General features: G+C 51.3%; 1 protein-coding gene across 2 annotated transcripts in view; it reads left to right on the forward strand.

The window, feature by feature from the left end:
- Nucleotides 1-26430, forward strand: part of Mrc2 (mannose receptor C type 2) — a 61645-nt gene extending 35215 nt beyond the window's left edge. The window contains exons 3-30 of one of the 2 annotated variants that reach the window (XM_031352936.1): nucleotides 2121-2294; nucleotides 2425-2589; nucleotides 2803-2916; nucleotides 3567-3710; nucleotides 6102-6290; nucleotides 6451-6605; nucleotides 7868-7975; nucleotides 10223-10338; nucleotides 10711-10859; nucleotides 11703-11920; nucleotides 12815-12957; nucleotides 14112-14214; nucleotides 14424-14562; nucleotides 14684-14719; nucleotides 14993-15153; nucleotides 15249-15316; nucleotides 17202-17302; nucleotides 17595-17737; nucleotides 21164-21278; nucleotides 21386-21549; nucleotides 21680-21788; nucleotides 22187-22425; nucleotides 22551-22719; nucleotides 22812-22958; nucleotides 23252-23371; nucleotides 23546-23725; nucleotides 24543-24569; nucleotides 24705-26430. In XM_031352936.1, coding sequence (XP_031208796.1) covers nucleotides 2121-2294; nucleotides 2425-2589; nucleotides 2803-2916; nucleotides 3567-3710; nucleotides 6102-6290; nucleotides 6451-6605; nucleotides 7868-7975; nucleotides 10223-10338; nucleotides 10711-10859; nucleotides 11703-11920; nucleotides 12815-12957; nucleotides 14112-14214; nucleotides 14424-14562; nucleotides 14684-14719; nucleotides 14993-15153; nucleotides 15249-15316; nucleotides 17202-17302; nucleotides 17595-17737; nucleotides 21164-21278; nucleotides 21386-21549; nucleotides 21680-21788; nucleotides 22187-22425; nucleotides 22551-22719; nucleotides 22812-22958; nucleotides 23252-23371; nucleotides 23546-23725; nucleotides 24543-24569; nucleotides 24705-24931 — 3923 coding nt within the window. In that variant the 3' untranslated portion in view covers nucleotides 24932-26430. The remainder of the gene's footprint in view (nucleotides 1-2120; nucleotides 2295-2424; nucleotides 2590-2802; nucleotides 2917-3566; nucleotides 3711-6101; nucleotides 6291-6450; nucleotides 6606-7867; nucleotides 7976-10222; nucleotides 10339-10710; nucleotides 10860-11702; nucleotides 11921-12814; nucleotides 12958-14111; nucleotides 14215-14423; nucleotides 14563-14683; nucleotides 14720-14992; nucleotides 15154-15248; nucleotides 15317-17201; nucleotides 17303-17594; nucleotides 17738-21163; nucleotides 21279-21385; nucleotides 21550-21679; nucleotides 21789-22186; nucleotides 22426-22550; nucleotides 22720-22811; nucleotides 22959-23251; nucleotides 23372-23545; nucleotides 23726-24542; nucleotides 24570-24704) is intronic. The other variant, XM_031352937.1, reaches the window with a different exon arrangement.
- Nucleotides 26431-26966: the final 536 nt, after the last annotated feature.

Genomic DNA, 26966 nt, shown 5'->3' on the forward strand with positions numbered 1-26966 from the left:
AATGAGGATATTAGTTTCTTAGAAGATGTGAACTTTTTCTTTTCTTTTTCCTCTGAAATGTAAATCGTTATCAGGTGAAGGAAACATTGCAAAAGTCTTGAGACTGCAGACAACCAAACAGGGGCGTAGAGGTCAGTGCTGACATCTAGTATCAACATGCACATACATCAACACGCACATACATACATACATACATACATACATACATGTGAATACATACCTGCATACATGTAAATACCATGTATGGGTGTGCACACAAATAAAATTAAAAATTTAGCACCAGCAAGGTGGCTCAGTAGATAAAGGTATCTGCTGCCTGGGACCTGCATAGTAGAAGTATCGAACTCCTGAGAGCTACCCTATCACACACACTAACACACACACACACTCACTCACACACTCACTCATACACACATACACACACATACACACACATACATATGGACATACACACAACATGAAGACTCATATACACACACACTCACACACACATACACATACTCACTCATATACACACATACACATGGACATACACACAACATGAAGACTCATATACATACACACACAGACATACACATGGACACACACACAATACGAATATGCATACACACACACAAACACACACACAGACATACCACATAGACTCACAGACACACACATGGACATGTACACACTTGAGAACACACACAGACATACCACATAGACTCACACACACACACACACATGGATACACACACACGAACACACACACAGACATACCACATAGGCTCATACACTCACTCATACACTCACTCACATACACACTCATACACACGTACATACCACATAGACTCATAGACTCACTAACACAGACATACCACATAGACTCACACTCACACGCACGCACAGACACACAGACACTTAGACACACACACCAAATAAATGAATAAATAAGTAAATGTAATTTAAAAATTAAAGATTAAAGAGCAAAAATCAAGAAAATTTCAAAATTAGCTTGCACCATCCCACAAAGTGGCAGAGAGTACATAGGCAAGTGTTCTCCCTATATCCAAGGAAAGTGGCGTTGTGACAGGAAACGGAGTGACTGCGGAGGCTAATCTGATTAGTCAGGAGAAAGGCTAACTCTATAAAGAGGATTGTGCTGAGCCTTGAGTGTGTTAAGCCCAGTTAAGGACCTTAGAGAGTGGTAACTTTTAAGACATGGCCGGCATTGTGGCTCAGGCTTCAGCGGGGCAGCAGTGCTAAGGCCAGCCTTGACTACACCGTGCATTGGAGGCCAACCTGGGCTATGTCTCAAAGAGAGGGAGCAGAGAAGGGAGGCTGCAAGCATTTTGAACTGAAAGAAGTTAGGAGAACGGGCTGAGAGAGCCACTCCCAAGTGCATTAGTCAGGAAGGCAAGAGAAACACGTCTTCAGGGCTTGTGAGATGGCTTCATGCATGTAGGCACTTGCCGCCAAACCTGACAACCTGGGGACCCACAGTGGAAGCAGAGAACCAGCTCCCAAAAGTCGCCCTCTGACCTTTATATATTATGTGTCTCCCCCCCCCATAAAAAATGCAATCAATTTTTAAAAATCCTGATAGCATATTAAAATAGTTAAAAGAATTTAAGATTACAACTACTTATAAAAAGGGACAGCCTAAAGTTAAGTGTCTCCACCTCCCGATTACTCTCCAGAGAAATCTGTGGCAGCAACACACAGGTTTTGCAGGTGATTAATGGGGATCTTAGTGACCCGATCCAGCATTGGAATTCTGTCCTGGGAAGATACCTGTATTCCAAGAGAGACCGTTTAGGGACAGCCTGGAGCCTTGGTGGAGTGGCTAGCTGGCTCAGCCCTCCGTGGCACCAAAAAGGCATTGGAGCGGTTGGGAAGCCCCTCCTAGAGGAGTGTGCAGTATGTCTGTCCCGCATCCCTCAGCTGTCCCAATAGCAAGAGTTGGTTCTCTCTTTAAAGCCATTGTCTGGTGCTACTGCCTCCGATCCCCTGACTCCCCAGACCCCTCCGTTCTCCCATATCCCCATTCTCCTGGGTTATAGGGGGGCTTTCCCTGAGGGGTGAGGTGGGACGGACCTGTGAGGCTCCAGGCACCAAGTCACAGCTCTCTTCCCCTATAGAGGTCTACACCATCCAGGGAAACTCCCATGGAAAGCCATGCACTATCCCCTTCAAATACGACAACCAGTGGTTCCATGGCTGCACCAGCACTGGCCGAGAAGATGGACACCTGTGGTGTGCCACCACCCAGGACTACGGCAAAGATGAGCGCTGGGGCTTCTGCCCCATCAAGAGTGAGAAGCAGACAGGGTGGGAGAGCCCTGGAGGGAGGCTGGTGGGGTGGGGTGGGGGTTGTGGGGAACTCAGAGCCGGGTAAAGGACTTTCGAGAACGGATGGTTCATCTATGGCGGTGGCGGTGGCAGGTAACGACTGTGAGACCTTCTGGGACAGAGACCAGCTGACTGACAGCTGTTACCAGTTTAACTTCCAATCCACACTGTCCTGGAGAGAGGCCTGGGCCAGCTGTGAGCAGCAGGGTGCAGATTTGCTGAGCATCACCGAGATCCACGAGCAGACCTACATCAACGGTGAGACGGGCAGTCCCCTGTGGCTGAGGTCTGACCCATGCGGGGGCGGGGAGGATTCCAGGAAGTCTGAGATCAGCCCTCTTCCCACCACAAGACAGGACACACACCACCACCATCCCTGCCCCACGCACTCTTCCGTCTTGGGATGGGCAGGTGGGGAGAGAGTGGTAGTGGACAGGGATTCCCTTTCTCAGGAAGCACTCTTTCTGACAGGACTCCTCACGGGCTACAGCTCTACGCTGTGGATTGGCCTTAATGACTTGGACACCAGTGGAGGCTGGCAGTGGTCAGACAACTCACCCCTCAAGTACCTCAACTGGGAGAGTGGTGAGGCATGGGAAACCCATGGACACTTGGCTTCTTCTACCCTACTCCAGAGGTGGGAAGTCTGGGTTTCCCCCCTCTCCTGGAATGGCTCCGTAGCCTGTGGAGTGCCTTGGTGTGAAAGGGGAACTGCCTGTGCCCTCCCAGTTAGATAAGTCCTGGTCCAGGGCTTGGTGAGAGGATCTGGTTTTAGTCTCTATTCACAGTTATTTTGGTTTTATTTTGTTTTACGAGACAGGGTTTCTCTGTGTAGCCCTGGCTGTCCTGGGACTCACTCTGTAGACCAGGCTGGCCTCAGACTCAGAAATCTACCTGCCTCTGCCACCCAAGTGCTGGAATTAAAGGCATACGACACCACTGCCCAGCCTGTTCACAGCTCTTAGACACACAGCCGCACCCATATACCTAGGGCCAGAGAGATAAGAGCTCAAGTCTACACTGCTGATTAAGGGGGTTCAGGGTGGCATGAGCCCAGGCTAGAAAGCAGGGTGACCCAGTGGTGCAATATACAAGACTGGATGGAGGCTGGGCTTCTCTGACTAATGCCGACATCCCGGGGAATGGAGGGAGAGAAGAGGCCCGGAAGAGGGCTTGGGAGGGACACAATTTGAGCTCCCCTCTCCTGGGGTGCTGGCACCCTGCCTGACCCACAGATCAGCCGGACAACCCAGGTGAGGAGAACTGTGGAGTGATCCGGACTGAGTCCTCAGGCGGCTGGCAGAACCACGACTGTAGCATCGCCCTGCCCTATGTTTGCAAGAAGAAGCCCAACGCCACAGCCGAGCCCATCCAGCCAGGTGAGCCAGGTCACAAAGGGCTAAGGACATCGGGGTCCCTGCCCAGTTCAGCCTTTCTTGTTCTACAGACAAACAAAGTGACTCTGGGCCCCTACTTAATTATTCAGCTAGTCTGGAAAAATTGGAACGCGTCATTAATCTTTGGGTGAACATACGTTGAGAGCTGTGTAAAAGGTTGGCAATATCCACCAGGCCCTGTAGAGACTGCAGTCTGATGGGGGGGGTGGGTCACAGACACCTTAAAACTTAGAACGCCCTGAGCTATGAGCTACCAAAATATGTAATAGACGGGAGCTGCGGTGAGTGGCTGAGCACTGTGAGCTGAGGGTTTTATGAATGTGATGCTGGACTTGAGGTTTTCAGGTTGATAGTAAGTTTAAAAGACAGGAGGAGGGCTGGGGCAATAGCTCAGTTCTAGACCTGAAATAAGACACCATGTGTGCTGGTGTAATCCCAGTTCTGGGCAGGCAGAGACAGAAGAATCCTTGTGGCTTCCTGACCTCCAGGTTAGCCTACTTGTTAAATTCCAGGACAGCGAGAGACTATAATGATGATGATGATGATGATGATGATGATGATGATGATGATAATGATAATAGGAAAACCCCAGTTTGTCTTCTGGCTTCCACATACACACAAAAGCAGAGGGAGGCGTGGGAGGGGAGCAATTCCGGCCACGGGAACTGCCTGTGGGAGATGCTTGCCGCTAAGGTATGGAGTTTAAGGGGAACCAGACACCAGCCCAGCAGCACCCGGAGGCTAGCACAGCAGACTGGGAGGACCGCCCCAGATTAACTGAATCAGAACCTGCATTTAACAAGACACCCCCCTCCCTCGGGTGATTCTTAAGCAGGGTGTTTGACGTGAGTGCAGAAAGGCAGGTCGCAGCCGGTCTCTGAAGTCTGAGTGGGGCTGGGTAGCCCATGGGAATGTTCTGGCTTTTAAGCCTAGGAGTGTCTTGCTGAAAGGTGTGATTGAAGGAGATAAATCCCAGGGCCTCCTGAGAGAGACGGAGTGTGGGGTGATAGACAGGACCTGCTTTGGGGCACTACCCCTTCTGACATGTGGCCTTGGCTCTCTGGAATGTAGAATCCTCATTTGCAAATTGAGAATGGATGCATTCCCTCTTACAAAGTTACTGTAGAGCTAGAGCCCTGGTTTGGCTTGGCCCAAGGAGTGTCTCTGTGGCTGGCATTTCCCAGGCAGTGTAAAATAGAGGGGCTACTATTGTCCGGGTTATGTAGCTGTGGGGTTGCTAAAGTAGAGATTTTCACAGAGAAAATATGGCATGCCCATGGAAACCTCCAGAGAGAGAAATACAGAGGGGACCCTGCAAGGACTCTCTGCCTTGCTGCCCCCATTCAGTAACCCAGATGTTTGCAGGAGGCCTAGTCTAAGTGAATGGCCAGTCTCACTACCAAGGACATGTCATTTCCAAAGCAGGGGCCACATTTCCCCAGGAATCTTTCTTCCCTCAGGACCCTACGACTTGAATAGCTACTAAACTCTGTTCTGGGCTGCAGCTCAGAGTCACAACCCATCGGCTAATGAAAGATGGTTTCTATCTCTTGCACCTTGGAGCTTGCCTGTCCCCTTTCTAAACCTACCCACTTTGAAGAGCCTCTAGTCAGAGGCATGACTGGAATACCCCTCAGTTGACCCAGATGGAGCTAGTCTCAGAATGCTAATCTGGGGCAGTGCATAGCATAGGCTCACATCTTCACTCCTGCCTAGACAGGATCCTGCCTGAGCCTGATTTTGTGGGTGGTTTGACGAAATTCTGTTTTCTTCTGCCAAGATCCAAGTGAGGACTTGTTTGCTTCAGCTGCCCTCAAACTCCAGTCCCTAGCAGATAAACCCCAGAAGCACCTCTCTGGGTGCAGGGGAGGGACTTCAGAAGCAAGAAGAGGTGTGGAGAGGGAAGGAGCTAGTGAGCAATTCTAGAAAAGGGATGTGACCAGTCTGCCAGACATTATGGGCCCTGTGATATTCCCGGCTGCTCACCCCACCTCTGGCCAAACTGGACCTCATTATTCACCCAAGGCTCTCTCCCTCGTTTCTTTTATCCAAGTCTGCTAAGGCCAACACAAAGGGGGTGGCCCGTGGATCTATTTGATGTAGGCTTTATTTATTAAGTATAGTGTCCTTGAGCTAAGCTTGATTGTCTTAGCAGGAAATGCTATTTACTGTAGATACTGGCTTAAGAGGCTAGTGTGTCCCACCACTTGCCCATCTCTCTCTGTGAGACTGGCTATATCTGCTATTCCTGGGTTTTAAATATTGTAAGGCTGTTGTCATGGAGAAGGCAGGTGTTACAGACAAGACAGGTTAGGGAGGGGGTCGTGACACCCATTGGATTCTGGCTGAGCACCTCCATGTGCCTCTCCATAGACAGGTGGACCAATGTCAAGGTGGAGTGTGACCCCAGCTGGCAACCCTTCCAGGGCCACTGCTACCGCCTGCAGGCCGAGAAACGCAGCTGGCAGGAGTCCAAGAGGGCATGCCTGCGGGGTGGGGGCGACCTCCTTAGCATCCATAGCATGGCTGAGCTGGAGTTTATCACCAAACAGATCAAGCAAGGTGAGGGGCTGCCTGGCTTCAGTACTGGGTGGAGGCGAGGGTATGTCTGTATGTCTAATCCCTTCCTACCTAGAAAGCACAAAAGAATCTTTCCTTCATTGCCGGTCCGAGGCCGATCTCAATGTCTTCTCCCCTTCTTTCCTGCCCTCCTGTACCCCAGAGGTGGAGGAGCTATGGATTGGCCTCAATGATTTGAAACTGCAGATGAATTTTGAGTGGTCTGACGGGAGCCTCGTGAGCTTCACCCACTGGCACCCCTTTGAGCCCAACAACTTCCGTGACAGCCTGGAGGACTGTGTCACCATTTGGGGGCCGGTGAGACTCTCCTTTCTCATAATAGCACCATAGCACCCCCTCCACTCCCATGTTCCCAGTGTCTCTCCCCCTCCTGCCAGCTGAAAAATGACTGTCTATTATCAGCCTTTGTGTACCCCAGGCCCTTTCCTTCCACAGGACTGGCTGGCAGAGTTTAGAGCCCCACCTTGACTTCCCCAGTTAAGTCACCTGCAGGGCTAGAAGAACTGATTTTCCAAAAGCCTTAGGCAAGCATGGCCGGCCCATTTTTGGTCTCTTGCCAGCTGTTCCTTCCTACCAGCAGATGGCACCAGAACCCACGCAATGGCGTAGCTGGGCAAGCAAGGCCACTGGGTTCCAGCCCTTGCCCTGTAGGACCTTTCTCAGTTCAGGGGTCTGTCTTCTCAGGAAATCGTGGATGATTGTTGCTTTGCCACACCTTGACTCAGACCCAGGGTGGGTGGGAGAGGAAACTGAGGCAGGGTTTTGACAGAGAGCCCTGAGGCCTAGGCATAGTCTCCTGCTATCACACACACTCTCGGGGCCTCAGCAGAAGATCTGTTTGCATTAAGGGATTCTATTTAAACATTTAAGTGATTGGGTGAGCGTCTTCGATTAATGGGATGAACTGATGCTGTGCTGTCAGGGTGAGGGATAAAGCAGACTCTGTCACTGGGAGGCCCCAGGGCCGAATTCCTCTTCACCATCAGAGAGTCAGGCGTGTGCACACCAGCCTTCACTCTCCCCAGTTCTTCAGTAGTCCCAGGGATAAGACCTGTGGGCTCAGTTTTCACAGTTCAATTACCTAGGATTATCCACAATCCAAAGTAACCAGATAGAGAATTTCAGAAACAGTTCATAAGCATTCGAGAACTTTTAAAAATTTTATTTTTTTATGCGTATGGGTGTTTTACCCTGTGTGTATGTCTGCGTACCACTTTCATGCCCGGTGCCTGTGAAGCTCAGTAGATGGCACTGGATCCATCCAGAGCTGGAGTTATAGATGCTGTGAGCCATCTTGTAGGTGCTGGGAATTGAACCTGGGTCCTCTGGAAGAGCAGCCAGTATTCTCAACTGCTGAGTCATTTCTCCAGCCTCTGAACAATTTGTTCTTTCATCTATCGAACTGACTCTGATCTCTCCATTCAGCAGCCTGGGACATAGAAAATGAGGCTGGTTGCTAGGAATCACACAACAAGTTCAGATTCAGGTCTAGAAAACTGGCTGGAAAGTTTTGAGGGAGTGAGAGATTTGGGGTGAGTCTTCTTGCTCATGTGTCCTAGGAAGGACGCTGGAATGACAGTCCCTGTAACCAGTCCTTGCCGTCCATCTGCAAGAAGGCAGGCCGACTGAGCCAGGGCGCTGCTGAGGAGGACCATGGCTGCCGGAAGGTGAGGGTGTTTTTGAAACTGCCCAAGGTGGGGTCAGCCCCAGGGGCTCCCTGGGGAGGTAGGGAGAGATGGAAGAAACCCTGCAGCCTTGCCCAGCATCCTCTTGGTTTCCCAACTGCCTCTTCCTGAGGGAGTGTTATTTGGGGGGTGGGGTTGGAGTGTGGCCTTGGTGGGGAAGTAGAGGACCCCACCTCAGCTCCGGGTCTTGGTCAAGCCTGGTCTAGTCACGATAGGAGTAGGCTGTGCAGTGGGCTGGCTCTGTGCACCCCAGTCCTCTCTCCTCAGAGCACCCATCTGTTTGGCTGTCTTTTCTGGAGGAGAGAGGCCACTCAGTGGGGAAGACTTTCTCCCTCCTCATCCTTTAGGCCACTGGGCTCCAGCAGAGTTTTGGGTAAATGAGGGGGGCTGTGAGTTATGACGGAGGGTAAGTATGTGACAGGCCTTCTCCACCCTGTTTGGCATGGCTCAGTTGCGAGTAAGCCCTCTATGGGGAGACTACTCATAACGCTCCCTTTGTGGTTTTCTGTGCAGCCGCTCCTTGCTGCAAGTCTCAATCCTCCCTGTTTTCCTTCGGATTTAACTCCAATGAAAGCCCATCCTTAACTGAGCTCTCTCCAAGAAGCAGGATCACACTTGCTGCAGGAGAGGGAGGAAGGCTGGCCGGGATCCAGTCGAGGAGTCTGGGGGTCTGTGAGCACGGGGCTTAGCTCTCTCCTGGCATGAGTATAGGCGATTGGAGGCCAGCCTGGAATGTATGTGTGTGGATACTATGTGCAGGGGGAAACACTGGGAGAGCCAGGGGTCTCTGCCTAGATGCTGCTTGGCACCCGGGGGCTTCCCTGATGCGTGACAGCCACTTCTCTAGTCCTGGCTCCTGTTGCTACTCTGGAGCTGTCTCTGCACCTAAGGTGGTCAGGTCACTTCTCTCCTTGATGAAGGGCTACCCTGGCCTCCCTCCCTCCCCAGGAGCATCCTACCAGGCTCCACTCTAGAGTCCTGAGGCTCACTCAGCCCCCTCTGCGTCCTCCATCTGTCCGTAGCTTTCAGCTCTGGTGTCCAAGCCAGATACTATTTTTTCTTAATATTGATTCTTTATCTTATTTTTTAAAAGTTTTACTTATTCATTTCATGTAAACACGAGTACACTGTCACTGTCTTCAGACACACCAGAAGAGGGCATTAGATCCAATTACAGATGGTTGTGAGCCACCATGTGGTTGCTGGGAATTGAACTCATGACCTTTGGAAGAGCAACCTGTGCTCTTAACCAATGAGCCATCTCTCCAGCCCCTTTATCTTATTTTTTATTGATCATTACTATGCCTGTGTATATCTTATGAGTGTGTGGCATGCATATGTCAGAGTGCATGCGTAGAGGCCAGAGCCCAACTTTGGGGATCAGTTCTCTCCTTTAACCGTAGGATCTGTGGTTCAAATGCAAATGCAGTGTGGCAAAGGCCTTTACCCTTGGAGCCACCCTGCCAGCACCTGGTTATTTTATGTTATTTATTTTTATGGCTGTGTGTGCACATGGATAAATGCATATATGCACATATATACACGCACATGTGTATATGTGTTCATGTTGGGGCCAAAGGTCAGCCCAAGGAGGTTGGCCTCCTTATTTTGAGACAGGGTCTCTCACTGGATTGGGTCTCCCCAGTAGGTCAGGTTGGCGGACCAGCGGATCCTCCAGGATCCGCCTGCCTTCTCCTCCTCCTCCTCCATGCTGACGATAAAAGCACAGGCCGCCACACCTGCTTTTCCCATGGGTTCTGGGAATCTGAACTCAGGTCCACGTGCTTGCTTAGCAAGCAATTTACCAACTGAGCCATCTCTCCAGCCTGATTGTTTTTGCTTTGTTGTTTCCTTTTTTTCTTTTATTCCCCCATACTGAGGATTGAACCCAAGGCCCCCACATGTGCGATAAATGTGTTTTCTGTCACTGAGTTATATGCCCAGCTTCTTGGTTTAAATGATACTTGTTTCTCAGAGCCACACCTTGGGCAGGTCCATCAGCTACCCGCAGCAGCGTTTCTACCCTGATGCAACAGTCATTGGTCGTGGTAGAGAGAGCTGAGAGTAACCAGAAGCAGAACTTAGTGTAGGCTGTGGTGCCAAAATCAGTCCCTCCTGTCCTGCCCACAGACAGTGGTATCCTGATGTGGCCCCTGCTCAAGCACTGGCAGGTAAGGGTGGGATCTTCCTCCCACAGACACCCTTCTTCTGCCCTCTCTCTTGAGCCAGGGTTGGACGTGGCATAGCCCATCCTGCTACTGGCTGGGAGAGGACCAAGTGATCTACAGCGATGCCCGGCGCCTGTGCACTGACCATGGCTCTCAGCTGGTCACCATCACCAACAGGTAGAGAGGGTGGACCCAAGTCCTGCCCAGCCCTCTCCCGTGACCCAGTCTGATATCCTCCCATATCCTGGCATCTGCCCAGAGGGACCCAGCCTCCTTTGAGCCTCGGTGTGCCCCAGACATTGTGGTTAAGCGATGCCAGGGTAGGGTAGGAGAGGGATAGGTTCAGATTTGGACTGAATGGCCAAGAAAGAGTGTGGGCAATAGTGGGACTCTGGTGACTGTGTGAGCCCCTTGGATCCCCATTTCCCTGGGCACATGACTGGCTGTGCACAGTACCGGAGCTTCTGGGATGGAGTATCAGCTTTGTGGTATCAGGGCTTGTGGGAAGCCACTAGTAAGTGCCGTGCCTTGACTGGCTTGTTTCTGAAGGTTTGAGCAAGCCTTCGTCAGCAGCCTCATCTATAACTGGGAGGGCGAGTACTTCTGGACGGCTCTGCAAGACCTCAACAGCACTGGCTCCTTCCGCTGGCTCAGTGGGGATGAAGTCACGTATACTCATTGGAACCGAGACCAGCCTGGTGAGCCCTTAACACCGTTTGCTTGGCCTTGAAGCAGGGCGGCTGTGGTGGACCCAGAGCTGTGTCAGGACTTAGGGTGAGGCCTTCCCAGAAAGCTGTTCCTTTGTTCCGTGTGACCTGCTAGCTCTGGAGCCCATGGCCCAGCTCAGACCCTTGGCACTGCTGTTTGCCAGCTGGGCCTTCTCTGAGCCCCAGTTTCTTCATCTTGAAATGGGGATAATGGTGGATTCCTTATAGAGTTTATGTGAGGCTTAAATGTATATGTGACAATGGGAAGGGTCAGATATGTAATGTGCACACAATAGTTACAGAGACTTCTATTAGTATCTGTTCAAGTTTCACATTCATTCTCTTTTTTCTTTTTCTTGAGAAAGGGTCTCACTATGTAGCTCAGGCTGGCTCTGCAGCAATCCTCCTGCCTTAGTCCCTTGAATACTGGGATTATCGGTGTGTACCACTTCACCTAGCTTCAGACTCCTCCTCCTCCTTCTTCTTTTTTTCTTTTCCTTTTGAGACAGGGTTACTCTGTGTAGCCCTGGCTGTCCTGGAACTCACTCTGTAGACCAGGCTGGCCACAAGCTCAGAGATCCACCTGCCTCTGCCTCCTTAGTGCTGGGATTAAAGGCATGGGCTGCCACTGCCTGGCTCAGTATTCTCAACCTTCCTATACCTAGAGGAGTATATAGTGAGATTGGTTCAGAAAGGCTAAGGATCCCCACTCTGAGTAGTCATGGAACTAGGACTCTGCCTCATGCCTTCCCCCGATTTGAGTGCTGACTTCCTCCCCACCCCCACCCCCACCAGAGCTCATCCCTGTAGAGACAAGCTCTTTCTTCTTCTCAGGGTACAGACGTGGCGGTTGTGTGGCTCTGGCCACTGGCAGTGCCATGGGACTGTGGGAGGTGAAGAACTGCACATCGTTCCGGGCTCGCTACATCTGCCGGCAGAGCCTGGGCACACCAGTGACACCAGAGCTGCCTGGGCCAGACCCCACGCCCAGCCTCACTGGCTCCTGTCCCCAGGGCTGGGCCTCAGACCCCAAACTCCGACACTGCTATAAGGTGTGACACCCTATTGGCATGGGGGGGGGGGCACTGAGGAAGTTCATCTGCCGGGACCTGGGGACTGTCATAACCCTGAAGTGCCAGCCTAGACTGCAGGCTAGAGTAATTGCTGATGAAGAATTTGTCCGGTGGGTGAGTCTGGGAGGCAGTGCTTAGTAGACGTGTGAAGAGTTGAAGGAGCCAGACCCCAGAGTGTTCTTCAGAACCCCTGGGGAGCCGGATACAAAGAGAGTCTTCTGATACAGCATGTGCAAGGCCCTGGGTTCTATCCCTAGTACCTCTTCTGAGTGCCAAGCGGAGGTTTGGATTTGAAAAGCCTGGGTAGGGCCTGGTGATTTGCCAAGCTTGGGAGCCAACAGTTGGTTTTTGATGTCTGAAATTTTAGAATTTGCTTTTGAGACAGAGTCCTGCCCTGTAGGAGCCAGGCTAGCCTCAGCTCTTGGCAGTCCTGGTTTTTAGCCTTCCAAGTGCTGATAACAGGCATAAGCCTCTATGTCCAACTCCTCTTGTGTAGCCCACAAACTCACTGTGTTTGAGGCTGGCCTCAAACTCACTATGTAGTTGAGGATAACCTTGAACTTCTGACCTTTTGCCTCTGCTTCCCAAGTACTAGGTTTGCATGCATCTGCTACAATGCCTGCCTTCCAAGGCCTTTTATTACATATAGAAACTGAAGCCGGGGGGGGGGGGGGGGGGGGAGCTGCTTCCGTCAGTGGTGCCTCTGCTAGGATTAGAGCCCAACTGAAAGTCTGTGGATGAGGTGCAAAGGCTCTTGCCAGGAGCTAACAGTGTCACTTGCCTTCCTGAGATAGAATTGTCTTTAGCATGAGGAGGTGGCAGATGCCCTTTGGCCCATGGCCATAGCTTAGACAGCTGGTTCTGTTTCTGCAGGTGTTCAGCTCAGAGCGGCTGCAAGAGAAGAAGAATTGGATCCAGGCCCTGGGGGTCTGCCGGGAGTTGGGGGCCCAGCTGCTGAGTCTAGCCAGCTATGAGGAGGAGCAGTTTGTGACCAACATGCTCAGCAAGATCTTTGGGTACTAAATGGGTGTGGTGGCCTGTACTTGGGTGGGGGCAGGCGTGGCTGCCAGAGTCTGGGTTCTGTCACGCTTAGGGTTAGAAGGCGGGCGTTGATGGTGCCCTCAGAGGGCCCAGCTGAGGCTTAGAATGACCTGCATCTGTCAATGGTGCCAGAACCATCCTGTTTCTTTCAAGTTGCCATGGTCCCCTGGAATCTTGGTTGGATGCACAGGGGTGACCCACTTATAGGAGACTCTGTTGCTAAGCAGTGTCAGGCAGCCAGCAACATCCTAGCAGACACAGTTCCCATCTCAGGTCCACCCCCGGCCCCAGACACGTCGTAAGAACCCACCCCCTCCATAAACCATCCTGAGAGACAAGGAGAAAAGCTGAAACTGTTCAGGCAAGGGATGAGGAATGTGCCCAGATCCCCTCTCTGCCACCGAGGACTGTCATTCATGGCACATGGCATTGTAATCAATTACAATCAGTGAAAAAATTTTTTCCAAGTGGACCCAGGCTCCCTGAGATTTTAATTTCGGGGACATTTCCTCCCAGCGGTCAGGGTTTTATCACCTGACTGGTAACTACGGCAACGCGTGTTCGCCACTCTTTTTAGCTCACCACATGGATGCTGTTCACATCCCCCCCTCCCCATACCCTGCTCCTCATGCATTCCCAGTGTTCTCGTGTGGGACCCATGAGTTAGGTTGTGTGTTCAATTTCATAGTGGGTCCCGTGATGGAGCACCATCCGAACCCAGGTTTTCTGATCCTTAAATTTCTCCCACCCCCATAGGCCCAGCAACTTCCTAAATTCCCCAAACGAAAAAGTATGCAGACTCCCTGTTAGACAAGCTATCTCAGAAAGTCAAGGGCCCTGCAGGGAAGCAGGCTACTTGTTTTTGAGTGAAGCAGGGCACCTGCTCCAGCTTGCTTTGTTTCTAGGGAGGGGATTTCAGAGAAAACACACACACACACACACACACACACACACACACACACACACACACACCCTACAGTGCTTTCGGACATTAGGTTGCAGTGTTGACTGAGAAGTTTCAAGCACCAGAGACTGCCCAACAGATAGCTGGCAGCAACTGGGCTCCGCTGGGCTCCTACACTTGGTCCTCAGCAGCTCTCACCTCCCTTCTCTTCCGTCCCCACCCAAGTGAGTCAGAGCCTGAGAACCACGAGCAGCACTGGTTTTGGATTGGCCTGAACCGCAGAGACCCTAGAGAGGGTCACAGCTGGCGCTGGAGCGATGGCTTAGGGGTGAGGAGCTGTGGAGGAGGCCGGATGGGGAGGTGGGTAGGGCTTGGGTGGGTGGGCACCCTCTGGGGCATAGCAGGGCCTGACACGGGCAGGGCTTCAGTGTGGGTAGGTTAAAAGTAATCGGGTTATGTGCTGGATCCTCGCCTGGCTTGGCGGTTCTCAGCTCAGCCTAGGCTTCTTGGTTACCTGGTCTTTATCCCTCTTTCCAGTTTTCCTACCACAATTTTGCCCGGAGCCAGCATGATGACGATGATATCCGAGGCTGTGCAGTGCTGGACCTGGCCTCCCTGCAGTGGGTAGCCATGCAGTGCCAGACACAGCTTGACTGGATCTGCAAGATCCCTAGAGGTTGGATGTGGTAGTAAGTGGGGTGGGGTGAGACAGATGCCGGACAAGGGCTTTGAAGCAAGGAATTTGGGGGAATCCAGCTCCCCTCTTCCCTGACATTTTTGGTCCTGTTGTTCTATAGGTGTGGATGTGCAGGAACCAGACATTGGTCGACAAGGTAAGGCTCCCCAGGCTACCTGATTCCTACCTTTGCCCAGAATAAAGCCAAACAGGTCAAGGGTTCCACCCCAGAAGGGACTCACTCAGTTAGCACTGGACACCACTGCTCTGCTTTCTGGGTTTGCAGAAGGAGGATCCATTCAAGGGTCTGTCCCAGGTTTATCTTTGCAAGCCACTTGTTGCATGCCCTGGCCTTTGTCCAAGCCCAGAGTTTTCAAGGGCCTTTCTAGTGGTCTGGCATCTGCTCCCACCCCTGTTGCTGCCCCCACAGGCCGTCTGGAGTGGGTACGCTTTCAGGAGGCAGAGTACAAGTTTTTTGAGCATCACTCCTCGTGGGCGCAGGCGCAGCGCATCTGCACATGGTTCCAGGCAGAACTGACCTCCATTCACAGCCAGGCAGAACTGGACTTCCTGGGGCAAAACCTACAGAAGGTGGGAATGAGAGGCAGCAAGTATTATGGGATGGGAAAGGGCCAAGGTTGAGGACAGGAAAGCTGCTAACTTTACATGCCTGCTTTCTTCCCCAGCTGTCCTCAGACCAGGAGCAGCACTGGTGGATCGGCCTGCACACCTCGGAGAGTGACGGCCGATTCAGGTGGGAGCGCTAGTGAGCAGCAGGTGTGGGAGGGGGCACGCATGGGAGTGGCTCACTGTGTCCCCAAGCTAGAGGTGTCAGGGCTGACCAAACACAGACAGAAAGACCTGCATTTGAGTTCAACTCTGCTCCTCGCTGGCTACATGACCTTGAACAATTAAGTGATGTGTTTCTGGCTTTCATTTTCTTATCTGAAGGTGGCAATAGTGAGATCTGTCTAGCTTGCTTACATTCTTGAGACCCAGGATTGATTCCTAGACTACAAAACAAATACTTCAAAACACCAACAAGTTGTGTGTGTGTGTGTGGTTATATAGCTATATATAGCTATATATAATTTCTTATATATAGCTATATGTAGTTTTTATATATAACTATACATAGTTATATATAGAGAGAGCTATATATAGTTATATAGTGATTATTTTAGAATTTTTTTTTTCGAGACAGGGTTTCTCTGTGTAGCCCTGGCTGTCCTGGAACTCACTCTGTAGACCAGACTGGCCTTGAACTCAGAAATCCGCCTGCCTCTGCCTCCCAAGTGCTGGGATTAAAGGCATGTGCCACCACTGCCTGGCGGTACTTATTTATTTATTTATACAGAGTTTCACTATATAGTCATGGTTACATAGGCCAGTCTGTCCTTGAATTCACAGAGATCCCCTTGCCTCTGCTTCCCAAGGGCTCGGATTAAAGGTATATGTCACCATACCCAGCTTTATTTTATTTTTAAAGGTTAATCATTACTGTATTATTCCTTTAATACTGTAGTAGTCCTTTAATTTTTTTTTTCCAGCCTGGAACTCACTCTGTAGACCAGGCTGGCTTCAAACTCACAAAAATCCTCCGCCTCTGCCTCTGGAGCTCTGGGATTAAAAGAGTGTGCCACTATCACCACCTGGATTTCTTTAAATATTTTTAATCTTTATTGATTTTACATTTTATAGATATGAGTGTGTTTCTATGTGTGTGTTTATACATGAGTGTGCTGATGGCTACAGAGTCCAACAGACATACCAGGTCCCCTGGAGTGGGAGTTATAGGTGGTTGTGAGCCACCTGTGTGTGTGTGTGTGTGTGTGTGTGTGTGTTGGGAACTGAACTGTAGTCCTCTGGAAGAACAGCGCACACTCTTAACAGATAACCCATCTCTTGAGCCCCTCAATGATGGGGCTAGTCTCTAACTAGATGTACAGTTTTTCAAATGGCAGAAGCCGTGGTTTACCTCAGAATGCTGTTGCTTACCTACCATGTGGGTTATTTACAGCAGATGCCAGTTGGTCCAGCTTCAGATGGCAAAATGCTAAGTTACTGCATCTGCTGTCGTCCACCTGGTTGTTGCTTCCTACTCTGGAGACTTTGGGGGCATATGGTGTGGCAGGTCACAGTGTCACTACCAATTCTCAGTCAGACCTGCTAAAATAGAGCATTCGTGTCCTTAAGATACAAGACCTAGCAAAAAGCCGCTGGATACCACAGTGCTCTGTTTGACAAAAAGCAACTTTAAGTCCTTACGACATCATCCAGCATGCACTGGGCACTACATAATGGTGGCACTCTCCTGTCATACCTGGGGTCACATTATAAACAAAACTGGCCAGGACATGGACCAAGCATATGCTGGTCTATGGGACCCTAGTCAGTGCCTGCCTTACATGAATTAGGGCACTTGAGGCAGAAAGACCAGGGATTGGTGGAGATCTGGGCACTTTGCTGTAGGGTTTTCAGGCATCTGAGAGAGGTGAGTGTATGCTGGGTGGAGCTTTGATTGGAAGCTGTAGGTCTCTGGCTGTGCTGGGCTCTGTGTTCCTTCAGCCCCATTCGCGCTCCCATTCTATGGCTTCCAGTGCTGTATATGGAGGAAGCTGTGTTCTGTGACTCTGTAGGTGGACAGATGGTTCTCTTATAAACTTCATCTCCTGGGCACCAGGAAAACCTCGACCCGTCGGCAAGGACAAGAAGTGTGTGTACATGACAGCCAGACAAGGTGAGGAGAATGAGGACCAGAGAGGGTGTTGTCAGCATAAAGGAGGGGTTATGGTTAGGGATACCTAGGTGGGGGTGGGGGTGGGGGTGGGGGTGGGGGTGGGGTGGAGTGGGGAGCTAGTATATTCTCTCTGTGGTCAAATCCAAGAAGGGGTATATCCAAGGATCCATGGATGGTCCATGCCTCCAAGGACACAGAACTTGAGCTCAGCCTATATTCTCAGGGCCTGGAACCAAGAGTGCTGCCTGCCCTGCCTGACCTTAGGGTAATGGTTCTCTTCTCCCCTTCACAGAGGACTGGGGGGACCAGAGGTGCCATACAGCCTTGCCCTACATCTGTAAGCGCAGCAATAGCTCTGGAGAGACCCAGCCCCAAGACTTGCCACCTTCAGCCCTAGGAGGCTGCCCCTCTGGCTGGAACCAGTTCCTTAACAAGGTAGGGGCTTGGGAAGGGACACAAAGAGAGCCAGCCGAGAGGAGCTGTTCCTACGCACCTTTCCTGTGTCCACGCGCACCTCTCTGTGCCAATGAGAGCGAGGCTCCTTGGAAAGTGGCTCAGTGTGTATAACACCTGGTCTGCCAGGGAGCAAAGTTATCTCAATACTTAGGTGAGTTTTCTGGACCAGTAGTTGTCAAGCCTTTTGATAATGAACCCCATTAATAAAACCCAGTCTGTATGTGTGTATATGTTATTTATGTATATATACATGAGCATGCAGAGAAAATTTATAGTTACTTCTATACTATGAGACTATCATCACATGGAGTCAAATATGCATGAGTACAGAACTGAAAACAGATAAAGGTTAAAAATAGTATCTGTAAATTTTTTCTATTAGTAGAAAGAAAACATGTGACTGGTCAATTATAATAATTAATATTTATGTAATTTTAATAAGAGCATATGATTGCATACATTTCATTCTCTTGTCTGCAGTATAAAACTCCATTTCTTTTCCATTTAAATTTATTTTTTTCACTAGTACATAAAGACACAAAAAAGACAGATATTTGGGGGATGCTATGTAGTACTTTGGTACATTCGTACACTATATAATGCTTAAATTAGGGTGAATGCACCTGTCCCCTGAAGTCATGATTTCGCTTTAAGGGACAGCTATCCCAAGTCCTTCCTTCTGGCTGTCTGACATGCTCAGTATGTTCTGTCCTGCAGCTACCTCACCGCAGGTCACTTTATCATGGGGTCACCTTTTGCACACTAGCACCAAACAACTAGATTGCACATAACCATACCTCAGTACTCAGTGGCCAACCTTCCCCTATCCCCATTATGCCCACTGACTGACACTCTGTTCTCAACTCTTTTTTTCTCTTTTCTTCTTTTTTTTTTTTCCTTTTTGGATTTTCAAGACAGGGTTTTTCTGTGTAGCCCTAACTATCCTGAAACTCACTCTGTAGACCAGACTGGCCTTGAACTCTCAGGAATGCTAAGATTAAAGGTGTGTGCTGCCACCGCCTCTGCCACTCCTTTTGTGCCACGCACACTTTGCGTGACAGCGGTATTTGAGGCGTAAACTTCAAGGAAAGTCAGTCTCCTGCCTCCGCATTGTCTCCTGGCACCCCAAACTCAGAGGTGGCCCAGATATGTCCTCGTACTAGTGTGCTAGGAACTCACCAAGATATCATTTTCTTACAGCTAGCAAGAGAAAATTCGGACATTGCTTTCTGACCTTCACCAATGTTTCCAACTATCCTAGTTTAATGTTTTAAGTACTAGAGAGTAATTGAAAGGTTTCTTTCATTCTACGACATTAGCTGAAAGAGTTAGGTCGGGATTCCCCCTCTGCCTGCCTCCAGCAAGAACCAGAGAATTAGCATAAGAATACCTCAACAGGGAGGGCTCCACCCCTCTTCCTCCTGTTTCACACCTAGCTACCAGACCCTGCTGACCTGGGTGTGGGGGTCGCTTGCCTAAGTGACTTCAGTCTAACAGAAGGACTGGGAGAAGAAAGACTTGGACTCACATGCAGGACTAGCACTAGAACTTAGATGGGCTAGGACTCAGATTCATGTATCTCTCGCAGTCCCCCGGGCCCAGAGCACTTGGGCCCGGGGGATACAACACCAGTTCAGAGGCGATAGCTGCTGCTTTAGACCCAGTATGTTTCAGATAGCCTCAGATGTACCTCAACTGTTGAGCTGCCAGATTTTTCATTTCTCTTTTACAATGATTGTAAAAGCCTCATGTCATTTTTAAAGAAATACACTCAGACCTTACACCATTTGTGTCTAGTCTGTTTGTCAAAGCCAAATCCCGTGCCCACCTGGCCAGAACCCCTAGTCCCGTGGAACAAGGGACCCTGTAAGAAATCCCGGTCCGCGGCACTTTTGAGGCAGTCTCATGCAACCTAGGTTAGTCTTGAACTCACTAGGTAGACAAGGGTGACTTTAAACTTTTGAAGACCCTAATGCAGGAATCACAGGTTTATGCAGTTTTATGCAATAGAATAGAACCTAGAGTCTCTGCATGCCAGGCAAGCATTTTACCAACTGAGCTATATGCCCAATCAGAGATTACTTTTTGCATGCTTAAGTGTGGTTGGCACATGCATGTATGTGCACAGGTCAGAGATTAACTTTGGTTATTTTTTTTCTTTGTTTGTTTGTTTGTTTGTTTTTTCGAGAGAAGGTTTCTCTGTACAGCCCTGGCTGTCCTGGAACTCACTCTGTAGACCAGGCTGTCCTCGGAACTCAGAAATCCACCTGCCTCTGCCTCCCAAGTGCTGGGATTAAAGGCGTGCGCCACCACAGCCCAGCCCTTGGGTATTTTCTTGATAGTGCTATACCTTACCTACAGAGGCCGGGTCTCTCCTGTAAGCCCAATTCTTGCTGATTTGGCTAGTCTAGCTAAGCAGCTTGTCCCAGACACCATCTGTCGCCATCTCCTGAGTGCTGGTATTACAAGCAGCCCCCAAACTTAGAGCATTCACGTGGGTGCCAGGAGTGCAAACTCTGGTTCTCACACCTATCCAGTAAGCACTTTATCCATCTCCACATGTGGATGAAATCACACTGTGTTTCTTTCTGTATTCATTTTTAAAAATTCTTTTCCTTCATTTTTATTTTTTATTTTTATTTTTTTGTATTTTATGCTGGCATGTATGTGCGTACACCTCTTGTGTGCAATACCCATGGAGGCCAGAAGAGGGCATGAGAGCCTTCAGGATTGGAGTTACGGACAGTTGTGAGCTGCTGTGTGGGTACTGAGATCCCAATGCAGGTCTTCTCGGGGAGCAGTGGGTGCTGAGCCGTCCTTGCCACCCGACGTTTTCTTTCTCTTGACGACATTTAGAAAATTGTCTTTCCTAATGTTTTGAAGTTGGGTATGATGTACTTTTAACTCAGATCCTGGGAGACTAGAGGATGGTGGGGGACTAGGTCATCTAGGGCCACAAGGAGAAACTTCTCAAAACAAAAGCCCAAAGTGGGAAGGACTTAGGGGTTTGGCTCATTGGTAGAGTGCTTGCCTAGCATATGTGAGACCCTGAATCTCACACACACATATACACACACACACATCCATGTGCACACACACACATACATGCGCACACACACACACAAATAGTGTTCAATACTAGGGAGGCTGAGGGAAGATGATCATGAGTTCCAGGCCAGCTTGGGCTACATAGTAAGACCCTGTCTCGAATAAACAATAACAAGCTCCCACCACCACCACCACCAGAATGTGGGCATTTGTGACTTCTGGGTCAGGATGGGAGGGTGGGGCTTTGCTCAGGGAGATCCAGGCACCCTGTGTATGAACGCCCCCAAGCATCAGCTGCTGAGGGTATGTGGACTGGGGATGTAGAGCTGTGTATCAATTACATCCCCTGTCCCACAGTGTTTCCGAATCCAGGGCCAGGACCCCCAGGACAGGGTGAAATGGTCAGAGGCACAGCTCTCCTGTGAACAGCAAGAAGCCCAGCTGGTCACCATTGCAAACCCCTTAGAGCAAGGTAGGGTCAGCCTATGGGGAGGCGCGCTGGTGTCTCCTCACAACTGGCTACCGCAGGGCAAACAGGGGCTACCCCATCACTCTTTCCTTTCTTCTGGGGGACTGTAGCGTTCATCACAGCCAGCCTCCCCAACGTGACCTTTGACCTTTGGATTGGCCTGCATGCCTCTCAGAGGGACTTCCAGTGGATTGAGCAGGAACCTCTGCTGTATACCAACTGGGCACCAGGAGAGCCCTCTGGCCCCAGCCCTGCTCCCAGTGGCACCAAACCGGTGAGGACATGTGCCACTGTGCTTTTCTCTGTCCCTGTTGCCATCTTCCCTACCTCCCCCTTCTTCCAACCTCAGCTGTCCTTTGATGGGGCAAGCCACTGGGCTTCCCTTAAGTAGTCTCTTCCTCCAGACCAGCTGTGCTGTGATCCTGCACAGCCCCTCAGCCCACTTCACTGGCCGCTGGGACGATCGAAGCTGCACAGAGGAGATGCATGGCTTCATCTGCCAGAAGGACACAGGTACGTGCTGCTTGAAGCCGCACAGAGACACTCCCGCACCAGCTAGTGGCTCTGGGCCGGGCCAGAAGGAACCAAACATTGTTTCTCTTTTCAGGGGCCCTAGAGGGCCCAGAAGTCATGTTATCTGCTTGGGCGGCAGGTGGTCTCAGGAGGAAGGTTGTGTGACATGCTGTTATGTCTAGGGTCAGACCCCTGAGGTTCAACACCAAGGCATCTCCTGCTCCTCTGCATGTTAGCCAATAAAAAGCTCATTGATGAGGATAGTGACCGCCATCCCCAGCGGTGACCTGCTCTGAGCCTGATAGACATCAGTCTGGTTTCCCCTGGCTTAGTCTCATACCTGGGAATGGGGTAAGGGAGGCAGAGCCCAGTCTGAGTCCTGCCCCCTTTCCCTGTAGACCCCTCGCTGAGCCCATCCCCAGCAGCCACACCCCCTGCCCCGGGCACTGAGCTCTCCTACCTCAACCGCACCTTCCGGCTGCTGCAGAAGCCGCTGCGCTGGAAAGACGCGCTCCTGCTGTGTGAGAGCCGAAATGCCAGCCTGGCACACGTGCCCGATCCCTACACCCAGGCCTTCCTCACACAGGCTTCCCGGGGACTGCAAGCACCACTGTGGATCGGGCTGGCCAGTGAGGAGGTGGGTTCCTAGGTCAAGATTTTGCCTCCCCCTACCCTCACTCTACCTTTTGCCTTGATTTCCATTCCTCCTTCCACCTTAAGAGTCTGTCCCTTTATTCTCATCTATGGCTACCTAATACCCAGGGTTCACGGCGGTATTCCTGGCTCTCAGAGGAGCCTCTTAATTATGTGAGCTGGCAAGACGGGGAGCCCCAGCAGTCGGGAGGCTGTGCCTACGTGGATGTAGATGGAACCTGGCGCACCACCAGCTGTGAAACCAAGCTGCAAGGGGCAGTGTGTGGGGTGAGCAGGGGTGAGTACCACCCGCTAGGGCCAAGGTTTGCGCATGTGCAGGTTGTCGTGGGAGGATGTTCGGGCTACATCCTCAATCCTGCACTCCAACAGGGCCCCCTCCCCGAAGGATAAATTACCGGGGCAGCTGTCCTCAGGGCTTGGCCGACTCGTCCTGGATTCCCTTCAGGGAGCATTGCTATTCTTTCCACATGGAGGTGCTGTTGGGCCACAAGGAGGCGCTGCAGCGCTGCCAGAAAGGTAGGTGAGAGCAGGCCACCCCAGATCCGGGACTCTGAGGCCTGGAGAAGGAACTTTCCCTCTGCCTATGGGCACGTATCTCAAGCTCCCCCCTCGCTTTTAAATACACAGTCCATACTGTGACATGTACAGAAAATCCCACAGTCTGCAAGTGCTGAGAGTCACACCATCTTGCCCTTGGGCTGCCAGAGAAAAGTGCTGGGGTTGCTGGGAATGGGGGGTAGGTTGGGGGAGGGGCTCTATCACCGTAAGGAGGATCTGCTTGTCCTGACATGGGCTTTCTTTATGTCCAGCCGGTGGGACTGTTCTGTCCATCCTTGATGAGATGGAGAATGTGTTTGTCTGGGAGCACCTGCAGACCGCTGAAGCCCAGAGTCGAGGAGCCTGGTTGGGCATGAACTTCAACCCCAAAGGTGGGTGCTGTGTATAGGGTTAGGGAAGGGACTGGGGCTCAGGCTGCAAGAGAGATGATTGCCGCTATCTCCGACCTTGTGAAAGCGGAGGAGTGGAGCATGCCTGCTGCCTTCCACCTATAAGACCCCCACCTTTTCCCCTTCCCACACCTTGCCAATGGCTTCCCTCCACAGGAGGCACGCTGGTCTGGCAAGACAACACAGCTGTGAACTATTCTAACTGGGGGCCCCCTGGCCTGGGCCCTAGCATGCTAAGCCACAACAGCTGCTACTGGATCCAGAGCAGCAGCGGACTGTGGCGCCCTGGTGCGTGTACCAACATCACCATGGGAGTTGTGTGCAAGCTCCCTAGAGGTAAGCCAGGATCTCAGAAGGCACATGTTCAATCCACAGCCGGACGCCCAGCTGGGCCTAGGGTTACTTGGTGTATAGAGGCACCTGCTTTGGGCAGGAGGGCATCAGGTACATTAGTTTGTAGCAAGGACTGACACGGGGCCTTAACTTTCCAGCTAAGCCCAGAGGCCAGCAAGCTCCACCATTCTATAGTGGTTAGAGTCAAGGGATGGTCAAGTCCTGGACATTCACTTATCAACTCTGAGGCCGGGGGAGATGGTCCAGTTGATAAAGTCAAGCAAGCATGAGGATCTGAGTTCAGATTCCCAGCACCCCAGTAAAAGCCCAACATTCAATGCCCTCATCTGTAACCCTAAAACAGAAGGGGAGACGTGTGTTCGTGGGTTGTATAGGTCCCTGGGGCTCATCTGCCTGCCAGTGTAGCTGAATCCATGAGCTGTAGGTTCAGTGGTAGACCCTGCCTCCAAACACCAAGGTGGAGAGCCATGGAGGAAGACACAGTACAATAAGATTGACCTCTGACCTCCACACACATGCTTCGTCACAAGTACCTCCATGTACTTACCTGTAAGAACACATACATTGACACACGCATACACACCTGTTCCCTCTGTGGCAAGTCTTTGAGCTCCAAAGACTTGGCCTCAGCTTCCTTGTACATAGATGGGAATTATAGTAGCCAGGTCCTAGAGTCGTGGGAGGTTCGGTGAGTCCGCAAAGTGACAGTCACAAAGCGGTTCACAGGCACTTATTTAAATTGTGACTATGATTTCTGTGAGGACTGACTGGGATTCTCTGGCCCTTCCCTCCTCTACAGTGGAAGAGAACAACTTCTTGCCATCAGGTGAGTGGAGGGAATGAGTGAGTGAGCCTCGGCCTGGCTCTTTCCTTGGCTACTCTGTCCCTGTGGGCATGTCGGGGGGGGGGGGGGGGGGGGGGGGGGAGTCTGATGTGCTTTTCCCTCCGGTCTCCATCTCAGCAGCGCTCCCTGAGAACCCAGTGGCCTTGGTGGTGGTGCTGACCGCGGTGCTGCTCCTCCTGGCCTTGCTGACGGCCGCCTTCATCCTCTACCGGCGCCGACAGAATGCGGAGCGTGGGTCCTTTGAGGGGGCCCGCTACAGTCGCGGCAGCCGCTCTGGCCCAGCAGAGGCCACCGAGAAGAACATCCTGGTGTCTGACATGGAAATGAACGAACAACAGGAATAGAGCCAAGGGCGTGGTCAGGGTGGAGCCGGAGCTGGGGAGGCAGGGGCCCCGGGTTCAGCTGCCCCCATCACCTACCAGTCCAGTTGGTCTTTGGATGGCAGCCCTTGGAAGTTGCTACTGGGTGCCGGGGGCTTAGCTTGTGATAGGGTGGGTTTACCCAGCCTTCCATAGAGGCTAGGCTGAGACTTGGCAGTGGGGCATGTCCCCTTTTTCCTAGGCCTGGGATCTTGTCACCTGGCCCTGGCCCCCATGGTAACTGGAGGCACTATGAGAAGGGACATGAGCTTATTCATGCCTTTTCTTCCCCAGATACCTGAGCCTAGACCTGCTGACCAGCAGTCTAGGACTCTTCCCTGTTTTGTAGGCCTGGAAAGCCTGCCCCGTCCCTCGGGGTGGCCCTCTGTCACCTCTCCTATTTGGCTACATCAGCTCTGTCTCCTCACCCTGCCCTCATGCCTTTTTCCACCCAGTGCCTCCTTCTGAGCCATGGCCCTGGGACTTAGGGTCTCTCTCTCTCTCTGTCTCTCTCTGGGTGGGGGTCAGCTAAAGGGGCTGGCCAAGCATCTGTCACTCCTGTGCCTGCTGGAATGGACCTAGGGTATGGCAGGAGGGAGCCTAGATGGCTCAGGTCTACGAACCAGGGCACCGGTGTGGTGTCTGCTGGAGTAGAGATGGAACTTTGGAGAGACACCTTATCCACTCACGGGGTGTCATCTCCTGCTGGTCAGGGGAGGGATCTGTCCTTGAAAGAGTCCCCTGTGGGGACCAAAATAAGTTCCCTAATGTCTCCAGCTTCTGGCTCTGGTTTGGAGAGAGGGAAGGTTTTTTTGGGGGGAGGGACACTGGAGAAGCTGTAGCCTGGGACAGCACCAGGTGCTACCTTCTGGTGTGGCCTGAGAGACCAGCGCCTAGCTCCCGGAGCCACTCAGCACCTTTTCAAGAGGAAAGACCCAGCCAGGATGGAGAGTGCCAGTCCCTGTGTCCCAGTGTAGGGCGATGTGAACAAAAACTCAAAGAAGGATCTTCTATTGTAGTTCTTGATTTTCTAAATGTGCTATTATTGTTTGTCTTTTTTTTTTTTTAAGAAGGAAAAAAAGAAAAAGAATAGCAAACAAATAAAAACCTTCCAGAGGCTTGAGAAATCAGCGTTTCTGCCTCCCCCTTTGTGGAGTCTGACCCCTGTGTTCCTGTAGAGGCAAATGGCAGCTTCTGCCAGGTTGTTTCTGTAGCCTGCCGTTTTGCCTCTCAGCCCTTGGAAGCACTTTCTCTTATCACCATCCTGGCCCTCCTCAGGAGATAGGTCATTTCTGCCTGTGAGCGAGTGATCTTGGGCACCTGAGTTCACTGTCCCATCTGCTTGAATAGGGCGTAGAGGACCCACCTCCTAGGGTTGGGCTGTGGGAGGGATGCTTAAGGATGAGATGAGCGCCCTCACCAAGTGCCTTTGAGTGCATGCGGTAAGCACTCCATAAATGCTCACTGCTACTCTTATTTGAAAAGTTTTTTTTTTATTACATTTATTGGTGTGTGTGTGAGAGAGAGAGAGAAAGAAAGAAAGAGAGGAGAGAGAGAAAGAGAGAGAGAGAATGAGGTTAGAGGACACCTAGCAGGAGTCAGTTCTCTCCTTCCACTATGTGTGTCTCAGGGCTCTAACACAGGTTGTCAGATTTGACAGCAGCACCTTTACCTACTGAACCATCCTGACAGCCCCCTGCTGCCGTTATTTTCTGCCATGGATGTTGAGGACGCTCCTGGAGTTGGCCAGCCAGCCCTGAGTGGCTTCTTGAGTGGCTTCTCAGCACCATTCTCCCAAGGCTCCCTGCCGTGCCTGCATTCTGCCTGCTAGAACCCTCTCCTCTTCATCTGCACTTGGACTCAGCGGATGCTTGAGTTGGAGACACTTAAATGAGCAAGGGGAGGACCACACCAGAGAAGAGGGGTGGGATGTGTGAGGGAGGACCAAATGAGGAGGATCTCACCACCGAGAGGGAGACTGACCCTGAAGGAGGTATGTGCATGTATGTAGGGTGAGCAA

The sequence above is a fragment of the Mastomys coucha genome, unplaced genomic scaffold, assembly GCF_008632895.1.
Source record: "Mastomys coucha isolate ucsf_1 unplaced genomic scaffold, UCSF_Mcou_1 pScaffold5, whole genome shotgun sequence".
In the NCBI taxonomy this organism is placed as follows: domain Eukaryota; kingdom Metazoa; phylum Chordata; class Mammalia; order Rodentia; family Muridae; genus Mastomys; species Mastomys coucha.